The sequence below is a fragment of the Sciurus vulgaris genome (assembly GCF_902686455.1).
Source record: "Sciurus vulgaris genome assembly, chromosome: 9".
NCBI classification, from domain to species: Eukaryota; Metazoa; Chordata; class Mammalia; order Rodentia; family Sciuridae; genus Sciurus; species Sciurus vulgaris.
Window position 1 is genome coordinate 1945575 of NC_136469.1, and position 11162 is coordinate 1956736.

Genomic DNA, 11162 nt, shown 5'->3' on the forward strand with positions numbered 1-11162 from the left:
AGTCAAAACCCAGCAGAGAGCCCCACCTAGTTGTTTAATTACAAAGCTCTTACCACAAGCTGTTCTCCAGTGTAGAGACTGGCTGCCCTTGGGTCAGGTGGCCACTTTTGTCCTAATCATAAAGCTAGGGTGACGTTCAGATTAAAGTCACTTCTGGGTAAGAACAACTAGGACTGGTCCTCAATAGGACTTCTGTGTGTGAGCAGTTCTCAGAATGTAGGCCAGGGAGGGCTGGCATTTGGACGCAGGATGGTTCAGCATGCCCCAGATGCCATTCCTAATTGCTTGTGTTGCAGGGGACACAGAAGACCTGAGCCATGCCGCTGTAGAGCTCACAGACCCCAGGGCCCAAGCAAGCATGTCGGATGCAGAATAATGGTTTGATAGAGGTGTGCATCCCTCACTGTGGACACCGAGGACCAGCACCTTGGAGTGGGGGATGATTTCCATCCTCACTGATGTCTTTGTGCTCTAAAAGTGTGTTAAAGAGGAAAGGTCATTCATGCCCTTTCATTTCCTTTGTTTAAAAACTATCTTGTTGGAAAATTATCTAGAGTAAAACTGAGAAATGCCACTGAGCATATACTCTTTTATCTGAAACTGTTCCTTCAAGTTTGGAAAGACTATTGTTTCTTGACTTGAGATATTTTCTCAGTGAGAATAGTGTGTATGCCAGATTTGTTTGACAGGAATCAGGTGGACCCCCAGTCTGTGAGCTGTGGCCCTACTCGTTCTCCTCAGGCTCCTCCTGCTCTTCTGATGCACAGCAGGCCCAGCCCCCAGGCACTGGACAAGCACACAATCCCTCTCCCCTTCCTGGTAGCCATCATTCTAATGGAGTGCTTAGTGGGGACGTTACTGAGAGGAACCCCTGTGACGTGGCTGGGTGTGTTCTGTAGCTCCTAGCATTTCTCAGCTTCTGTGGCTGCCTTGAAGGTTGGTTCTGGGTCTGGGGACAGATGTGCACCACCCTCACATCAGCACCCAGGAGACGGAGTGCCTGCCCTGGGTGCCCTCCAGCCTGAGGACGAGCTGACCTGGGCATTCTGATTCAGAACCTGAAAATGTGAATCCATTCGAGGACATTCTCAGTGACTCATGCCTCTCCCAGGGGCGTTCATCTTGAATACCTGATGCCTGGTAGATGCTTTTTAGAAATTAGTTTTTGTTCAGTGAACGAAATCAGCTTTAGGAAATTAGTTCAGTAGGAAAAAATGATCTTTGTGTTATTTTTGTTTTGATGGAATTTGTAATTAAAGAGGCATTTAATAATTATCATTTCAAACTGCAGAATAGGGTCTGCCAGCTCTTCCTGGAACATCTTCAGACACTGATGCAGTCTTCAGTGGGACCTTTGCTGGCGTGCTTGCCCTGCAGGTGGCACTCTTGCGCTGCAGTGTGGACAGGTACCCGGCGGCTCCCTGAAGGCAAAGCACATTTCACATTTTACAGCTTTGAAGGGTGCATTTCCCCACCCCATCCCACAAATCCTTCTCCCACCCCCGTTCTACTCCAGGCAACTGCCGTACCCATCTCTTCACCTCTTCAGGTGCCCAGCAGAGTCTTGCTGACAGTCTTTCTCTCTAGTTGCTCATAGAAAAATACCTTTTGTGCTTAATGATAGTCAGCTCATAGCAATAAGACTGGTTAAGTAACCTGCAGAGCCCTGTGTAAAAGGAAGATGTAGAACTCCTGTACCAAGTTGCAGGAAATTCTGAGACAGTAACAGCAGAGTGCTAGACCCAGCATAGGTGCCTGCACACACCAGCCTGCACAGGTTCTGCACCATGAACCAGCCATACTTGAGTACAAATGGCACTTCCTTCTCTCATCCCACCCTCCGTATTCCAGCATCCTCTCCCAAAGGGTTGCATGAGAAAAGAATCATCCAGTGCTCTTCAGATAGCACAGAGACTTAGTGCTGGAAGGGAATGTGGAGATCCAGCCCAGTCCCCTCATTTAGAGATGGTTGAACTACATTCCATGGAGATGAAGTGGTATTCCCAAAGTCCCAGCTAGTCATGCCACAGATGGACCGGAACTAAGACCTCATCTGTGAGGCCAAGCCTGGCTGTCACAGGCTTGGTGGGAGATGTTCTAGGAAAAAAGCTTTCCCATGCACTTGAGACACTCTGCTTGTTTTTCTCTACAAAAAGAGCACATATTTGCACTATTTATTGAGGACAGGCTATCTGTTAGGCATCATTCCAGACATTCGTGTATACTATCTCAATTAGTAAAAATCTGAAAGGATCATTACTATTTTTCAGATGAGAAAAACTGAGGGTTGGAACCTGAATTTTGGTAAGTGGAAAGACATGTTCAGGCAAGTCTCTGATTCTGAAACCCTACTTTTCTCACCTTATCACTTGTGAATTTGGAAGGCTAAATTAGCCTGTGTTCCTGAATACTGGTCTTGGTTGTAGTTGGTCCTAGATGACCTCAGAGACTCTCCAGGCTCTCTGTGTTTTTGAAACTTGTAAGGCTAACTTCTTCCTTAGGGCTTTTGCTCCAAGTGTTTCCCTTGCTTGGAATGATCTTCCCCCAGATATGCCATTAAAATCAGGACTCATGTCAGAGAGTAACAGGAGATTCGGTCACATAGGTTTTATAGGCCACATAAGGACTCTGGCTTGTTCTCTAGTGAAAAGGAGCCATTGCCAGTTTTGTACAGAGAAGTGACATGGTCTGACTTAGGCCTTTAAGGATCCTCCTGTATGCTGTGGAGTGGAAGAGAAGACAAGGTGGGAGACTTTTTAGGGGACTCTTGCAGTAATTCAGGTGATAATGGCAGTGTCTTGAATGGAGTTGACAGCAGTGGCCGTAATGAGAGGAGGTGGAGTCTCTCTCAGATTCAAGCTCCCTGAACACAAGTTCTTCTGGATGCACTCAGCTGTTGCTCCTTGGCACAGAGCTCATGAGTTAGCAAGCTGCGCACCTGCTCCTGGCTAACTGGCAGTGCACGATACATTGTCATGAGGAGAGCTTACTGGAATGGCAGCTGCCGAGCAAAAATAAGCAGCTCTCTAACGCTCATAAATCGTGGAAGTTGAATACTAGAAGGGAGATAAACTGTGAGAGGTGGAAGCCTTCAGTGAGCTGGAGAGAGGAGTGTCCATGGCCATGGCCCTTATCGTATAGTTTGACCTGGTTCATTTGCAGTGCAAGTCTTGGGAGCCACAAGAACATTCAGGGGATCTTTAAGATGTTTTTGTTTGTAGCAGGATGAGTGATGGATTCTAGCAGACTAGACTGAACGCCCAGACCTACTTGGTTCTTGTAATCGTTATGGACTGTGCCCAGCATTCGACGAGCTGACAGAATGCTTTGTGTCTGTCCCCCCACTTCCAGGTTGGAGTGATGCCTGCTCCCACTTCACATGTGAAGACTAATGAGATCAGAGAAGAAAAGCAGGTGAAAACCTGAATAACCAGTATTTCCTGTTTGAAAATTTTTATGAAGTTATGGAATGAACAAATTCACCTTGTTTTTCTTTAGTGCAGTGCCAGGGATCAAGCCCAGGGCCTTGCATGTGTGGGTGCATTTGCTTTTCTTACTTCTGAGCCTTTTGGTTGAGCATGTATTGCTTTTATAATAATAGATGCTACCAAGGAAAGTATTCACAACCAGTGCACAATTTTAGAAAACCCCATGCAGCCTATGTTTTTTAGCTTGCCAAATGTGAAAGTAAAAACAATAAAAAAGTATACTAGTGCACATGTCACATAGCTTTGTTTTTTTCAAAAAAGAGTCTATATGTAGAATAATGTTTATTTTTTCTATTTTAAAATATGTTGCAAATCATTTTAGAACACCAATGAATTTTATTGTTAAAGAAAATAAAACAAATTAAATCATAAATAGCTTTAACTTGTCTGCTTTGGCAAGGTTGGAGGTACATCAGTGGTTGTAGAAGGAGTAATCATCCAGTAACCTTGTGCTCGGTGAGGAGAGAGAAGCTGCTCTGAACCAGACAGACTCCTACAGGGACAGTCTGGGCTGCCTGAGAGGTGTGCTCATTCCTTCCTAAAGATCCTCTTGGCTTCCACTCCTTCATACATGTAGGTCTGAAAGGTGTCAGTAAGGTTAAAAAATTGCCATTTACATGTTTACATTAAGAAAATATTAGTGGGGCTGGGGTTGTGGCTCAGTGGTAGAGTGTTTGCCTAGCACATGTGAGACACTGAGTTATATTCTCAGCACCACATAAAAAACAAATATTGGTAGTATTAGTATTATTGCAGCTCTGGTTGAGTTTATACTATTTTTTTCATGTACTGATAGCAACATTTTATGCAGATGTAAGATGTGTCTACTAAAATACACATTTTAGTTTCTAGTCATTTACATTTTCAGCTAAACTAGTTTTTTTGTTTTGTTTTTAAACTGGGGATTGAACCCAGGGTTGTTTTACCATTGAGCCAAATCCCCAGCTCTTTTATTTTTTATTTTGTTGCAAGGTCTTGCTATGTTGCTTAGTGCTTCCTTAAATTGCTAAGACTGGCCATGAACTTGGCAATTCTCCTGTCTCGGCCTCCCATGTCACTGGGATTACAGGTGTGCATCACCATGTCCGGCTAAACTAGGATCCTAGTTTATATAGAATTATATATGTATAAATTATCTTCAATAACTAGACATCAGAAACATCTGTTTTTAAATCAGTAAGATACACAAGAAAAGAAATAACAGTCTCTTTACTAAACATATAACTCATCAATGACAAAAAATGTTGTGTAATCATTTTTGTCTATGGGCAGTAGTTATGGATCTTTTTACAACTCACCTGGATGAGCTCATCACCTGTGATTTCTCGGACAGTGTTCAGTTCCTTTCCATTGTCCATGCGTTTGAATCTTCCTACGAGCTTATTTCCCTCGAGGCTCCAGGTCCCCTGCATCGTAATGGTAAGGTGGCAAGTGTTAGTTCTTGCACGTGTCACACTCGGTTCTGAGTGCTGCAGAGCCAGTATCATCTGTGTTCACTCCACCTCTGAAGTGCTTCCGTCACCCCTCCCCCCAGAGCCAGGAGCCAGCTGGGGCCTCACTGTGGGCCCCGGAGGACGTGCCAGCAACTGCCACCTGCCCTTGCTCCACCCACTCTGTGGGCCACACTCTACGGCAGATGTGTAGCACAGTTGACAAGACATTCAGCAGTTAAGCTGTCATTGCAGATGTATAGACTTTAAGGCTAAAAAAAAAAGCTTTTAAAAATTGGTTAAAAGTGATGACTTCTGAAGTGTTTTACTTGATTGTGAAAAGGTACATCTTAGTGGCTTACTCATTAGATCTTTTCACTTGGTTGTGCCTTCATTCATCACTTATTATTATTTCAATGTATTTATCAAGTGACTATTAGGTTTATGCTACTTAACTCTGGAAGCTTTTGTTGCTGCCAGTATGAAAACACTGAGCTTTAAGTATCTTTGTGAGTGGGTCTATACTTAGACATTTAAAGGATATTTTTTTCTGAATCTTGTTCAGTCTAGATTCTTCACAAATGCCTAAAGCATATTTTTTTTTTATTTAAATGCCCTGTCAATGTTGCACAGTGTTGGCTTCTTCAATAAATAAAGGAGATATGTATTAATTAGGCCAACCAATAGGATAAAGCAGATACTGTTTCAGTATTGGGTAGAAAAATCAATAATGCTTTGCTCATAAAAAGTTCTTACACTGAGTTCCGTTCCATCTGCGAGGCTGTAAGTGAAGGCAATGCCAAGTTCAAAAACAACGTCAATGCTTCGGAAGTTGCTGGACTCTTTGACTGTGAATCTGTTTCCCTCCTGTGTGATGACCAGTTTCAGGTTGTCATGAGCCGCAAGCTTTCTCTTCACCAGGTTGATCCCTGCAAGAGAAAGGATACCAGGGAAAGGGAAACCAAAAGACAGGAAAGCTCTTGCTTTTCCATGTGTGTTTGTTTTTGTTTATGTTTATTTTGAGGGTGGGAAGAAAGCCACGTAGCATTGCCTTGGTCCAGCAGCTCTCTGCTTGCTTCTGCAGAAGTTCAAGTTCAGTCAGGAGAAGACTGACCTAAACTGCTTTCCCAGACTTCAGAAAAATTAGATGAAGCACAGAGCTGTAGAAGCTTAGTGCTTAATCATTTTAATAAGACTAATATACTTTTTCTTCCAGTGTTACGTATATCAAATTCCAGAAATGTCAAGTGAAGTATGACAAGTCATACTTCAACTTTAATTCTGCTTATACAGAATTTTTAAACACTTTTCTTTCTATAATTGCTTTTAAAAATTGAACTTAGTCTTTGCTTTTTGTGACTTTTTTAACTGACACAAAGATGTAAAAGTTTGCAAATTTTATGGTCAAATTCATACTTACACACAATTTCATAAATTTAAACTTGGGAATCCCTAAACTATGCAATGTAATTGATGCAGATTTTTTTATTTTGGGGAATGACACAATTTTGTCCATCTTGTACAATGTGTGGGCTACCAGGATATTGGCATAGATTTACAAACGGTAAACTCCTCAAAGAAAATACATAGTAGCTTCATGAGGAAATCCCCAAAATTCTGTAAGTCAGAGTATAAGAGAATCAAATCTAACTTTTTCAAAGTGATTTTTGAAAGAACTCTTTTCTGTTCATTATTATACTTTATTACATAATTTTTGCTTCTCCACCCCCTAGAATTCAGTGTTTTAAATTTGGAAAGTATCATCACCCACTACCATTTTCTTATTCTTTTAATACAACAAAGTTGGTTTTCAGTGATGCAAGTGCAAGTGCAAGCAGCAGGCCCCGAGGGAGGAGGCAGCTGGGTCTGTCTGAGGGTGGCAGCCGTCTCCCTCGCGGGCAGGCCAGCACCCCTCCTGATGCAGCCGGCGGGAGGTGCTGCCCCGTGCTGAGCGGCCCAGCAGGATCCAGCACCCGAGGGGCCTGTGAGGAAGCAAGAGCCACTGGGGAATGGCTTCCTACCCATTTTTTCCATGAACTTGTCATAGTTCTCGCTCCGGTCCACTTTCCAAGTACCATCGAATGCCATGTTCAGGTGCGCCGGCCACAGGCAGGTGGAGGTCCAGACCTGCCCTCAGGATTTATCCTGCTTCTTATCTCAGGGCCAGCTCCACACTGCGATGTGGAAGTCTAAAGTCCAGAGTTCACCAGCCCCTGTGGTGCCAGGACTCTTCGTTTCTCTGTGCTTGATTTCCTTCTGTCTTCTCAAGCTCTGCTGATGTTGAGGATGATAAGCAACCCTACTGTCTTAAACTTCAAAGCGAGGCACAGTTGAGTTAGAATGTGAGCTTTCTGAAAATATTCCTACTGAGGAGCTCAAAGCGTGCAGAATATTGGGATTTGTCAAATAACATGAGAAATTAGACTATTGTTCAACATTCCTCTTTTTAAAACAATAGCAGTTGTCTTACAAAGTAAGACTATGCCAAATGCAGTCTGAAAGTTAAAGTTAACATGGTTTTTGACACTGAGAATTCAGTGTTTTGTTTCTCTTTATTGAGGTGAGATTCAACAGACTGTTTTAAGAATAAATTCACTACTTTCAGGGATCTTCACGCTGTTGTGCGACCATCACCATTATTTGTATTCCAGAGCGATTTTGTCATCCCAGGCCGAAAGCACGGCAGGGAGCAGTTGCCTCTCACCCCATCCCCAGCCCTGTCAGCTTCTTGCCCACTTGTGGTCTCTGTGGACTGATCCCTTCTGAATACCTTGTACCAGTAGAGTCATGTGGTAGGTGGACTTTTATGTCCGAGCTGCCTCATTGGCCAGGAAGTCCTCAATGTTCACATAGCAGCAATTCGTTTTTTTAAAAAGGCTTTATTTTATGTTCACTTAGCATGTGTAGACTGTGATTCCTAAAGGGGTTCAGCATGCCGGTTCTCACATGCACACAGTGTGCACGTCTGGGCCTTGCCTGCTACCGCCATCCTGGCACCTCCTCCTGACCTCTCACAACCACTTTCTAGGTTCAGGTCAACTTCTTTCAGCTTCCATCTGTAAGAGAACATGGGGCACTTGTCTGAAGGTTTATTTTCTAGCATGTTCTTTGGCACTGTGTTTAGGGATGCCAGGCATTTGTATAAATAACCTGGTGCTCAGTAAGTACTCATTAGGTTTTAGTTTGGGTCGTGGAGGGTGATAGTCCACTGAGCAAAATTTCAAGAAGTAGAAATGTAGTTGGATAACAAAAACTCTCATAAGACAAAAAAAAATGAGCATCAAATATCTCCCATGTACAGAAAGAACAAAAGCCAGGTGTTAGCTCTGCCAACAATTAACACCATTACTCTGTTTTACTCTCCTTCTCTCATCCCCAAGCCTGGGGCTCAGAACCAAGCTTGGTATGAGTACAGGGTGGAGATGCAGAGGTGACTGAAGGTTAAGGGGATGGCTCTTCCCTCCACAGCCGTCTCCAACCCGTGCAGGACTGAACTGGGAGAAACCCTGACAGTGCAAGATAGGGTCTTCACCAACAGTGCAGAACAGGGTCTTCACCAGTGACCTACCCGAGAGTGTGCAGGACAGCGCTTTAACCAGTGACCCACACAACAGTGTGCAGGACAGGGTCTTCACCAGTGAACTACCCGACACTGTGCAGGACAGGTCTTCACCAATGACCCACCTGAGAGTACAGGACAGGTCTTCACCAGTGACATACCCAACAGTGTGCAGGACAGGGTCTTCACCACTGACATACCCGAAAGTGTGCAGGACAGGGTCTTCACCAGTAACATACCCGACAGTGTGCAGGACAGGGTCTTCACCAGTGACCCACACGACAGTTTGAAGGACAGGTCTTCACCAGTGACCTACTGACAGTGTGCAGGACAGGTCTTCACCAGTGAACTACCCGACAGTGTGCAGGACAGGGTCTTCACCAGGGACCTACCAGACAGTGTGCAGGACAGGGCCTTCACCAGTGACCTGCCTGACAGTGTGCAGGACAGGGCCTTCACCAGTGACCTGCCTGACAGTGTGCAGGACAGTTCCTTCACCTGTGACGTACCCAACAGTGTGTACAACAGGGCCTTCACCAGTGACCCACCTGAGAGTACAGGACAGGTCTTCACCAGTGACATACCGACAATGTGCAGGACAGGACTTCAACAGTGGACTACCTGATGGTGTGTATGACAGGTCTGCACCAGTGACCTACCCAAAAGTTTGCAGGACAGGTCATCAAAAGTGACGTACCCGATGGTGTGCAGGACAGGTCTTCACCAATGACCTCCCCGACAGTGTGCAGGACAGGGCCTTCACCAGGGACCTACCGACAGTGTGCATGAGAGGTCTCCACCAGTGACCTACCTGACAGTGTGCAGGACAATTCTTCACCAGGGACCCAACTGAGAGTACAAGACAGGTATTCACCAGTGACACACCCAACAGTGTGAAGGACAGGGTCTTCAGCAGTGACCCACCTGAGAGTACACGACAGGTCTTCACCAGGGACATACCCAACAGTGTGCAGGACAGGGTCTTCAGCAGTGACCCACCTGAGAGGACAGGACAGGTCTTCACCAGTGACATACCCAATAGTGTGCAGGACAGGTGGTTCACCAGTGACCTAAGCGACAGTGTGCAGGACAGGTCTTCACCAGTGACCCACCTGAGAGTACATGACAGGTCTTCACCAGTCACATACCCAACAGTGTGCAGGACAGGATCTTCACCAGTGACCTGCCTGAGAGTGCAGGACAAGGCGTTCACCAGTGACCTACCCGAGAGTGTGCAGAACAGGGTCTTCACCAGTGACCTACCCACCAGTGTGCAGGACAAGGTCTTCACCTGTGGCCTACATGACAGTGTGCAGGACAGGTCTTCACCAGTGACCTACCCAACAGTGTACAGGACAGGGCCTTTACCAGTGACCCACCTGAGAGTGCAGGACAGGTCTTCAGCAGTGACCTACCCGACAGTGTTTAGGACAGGTCTTCACCAGTGACCTACCAGACAGTGTGCAGGACAGGTCTGCACCGGTGACCTACCAGACAGTTTGCAGGACAGGGTCTTCACCAGTGACCTACCCAACAGTGTGCAGGACAGGTCTTCACCGGTGACCCACCTGAGAGTGCAGGACAGGTCTTCACCAGTAACATACCCGACAGTGTTTAGAACAGGTCTTCACCAGTGACCTATCAGACAGTGTGCAGGACAGGTCTTCACCAGTGACCTGCATGACAGTGTGCAGGACAGGTCTTCACCAGTGAACTACCAAACAGTATGCAGGACTGGTCTGCACCGGTGACCTACCAGACAGTTTGCAGGACGGGGTCTTCAACAGTGACCTACCCAACAGTGTGCAGGACAGGTCTTCACCAGTGACCCAACTCAGAGAACACGACAGGTCTTTTCCAGTGACATACCCAACAGTGTGCAGGACAGGGCCTTCATCAGTGACCCACTGAGAGTACAGGACAGGTCTTCACAGGTGACCTACCCAACAGTGTGCAGGACAGGGTCTTCACCAGTGACCTACCCGACAGTGTGGAGGACTGGATGTTCACCAGTGACCTGCCTGAGAGTGCAGGACAAGGTGTTCACCAGTGACCTACCCGAGAGTTGCAAGACAGGGTCTTCACCAGTGACCTACCCTAGAGTGTGCAGGACAGGGCCTTAACCACTGACCCACCCAACAGTGTGCAGGACAGGGCCTTCACCAGTGAACCACCTGACAGTGTGCAGGACAGGGCCTTCACCAGTGACCACCCAACAGTGTGCAGGATGGGTTCTTCACCAGTGACCCACCCGAGAGTGTGCAGGAGAGGTCTTCACCAGAAACCTGCCTGACAGTGTGCAGGACAGTTCCTTCTCCAGTGACCCACCCAACAGTGTGCAGGACAGGGCCTTCACCAGTGACCCACCCAACAGTGTGCAGGACGGGGCCTTCACCAGTGACCTACACGACAGTTTGAAGGAGAGGTCTTCACAGGTGAACTACCGACAGTGTGCAGGACGGGGTCTTCACCATTGACCCACCCGACAGTGTGCAGGACAGGTCTTCACCAGTGACCTACCAACAGTGTGCAGGACAGATCTTCGCCAGTGACCTACCCGACTGATAGCAGGACAGGGTCTTCACCAGTGACCTACCAGACAGTGTGCAGGACAGGTCTTCATGAGTGACATGACTCACAGTGTGCAGGACAGTGTCTTCATCAGTGACCTATCAGACAGTGTGC

General features: G+C 46.3%; 1 protein-coding gene across 1 annotated transcript; it reads right to left on the bottom strand.

Annotated features, from left to right (window-relative positions):
* Nucleotides 1-730: 730 nt before the first annotated feature.
* On the bottom strand, nt 731-10564 carry FABP2 (fatty acid binding protein 2). Its single transcript, XM_079153523.1, has 5 exons — nt 10536-10564; nt 6940-8424; nt 5675-5847; nt 4787-4894; nt 731-4067 (listed from the first exon to the last, which is right to left on the bottom strand). Exons 2-5 carry the CDS (start codon nt 7004-7006, stop codon nt 4017-4019), a joined length of 399 nt encoding a protein of 132 aa, XP_079009649.1. The 5' UTR covers nt 7007-8424; nt 10536-10564; the 3' UTR covers nt 731-4016.
* Nucleotides 10565-11162: the final 598 nt, after the last annotated feature.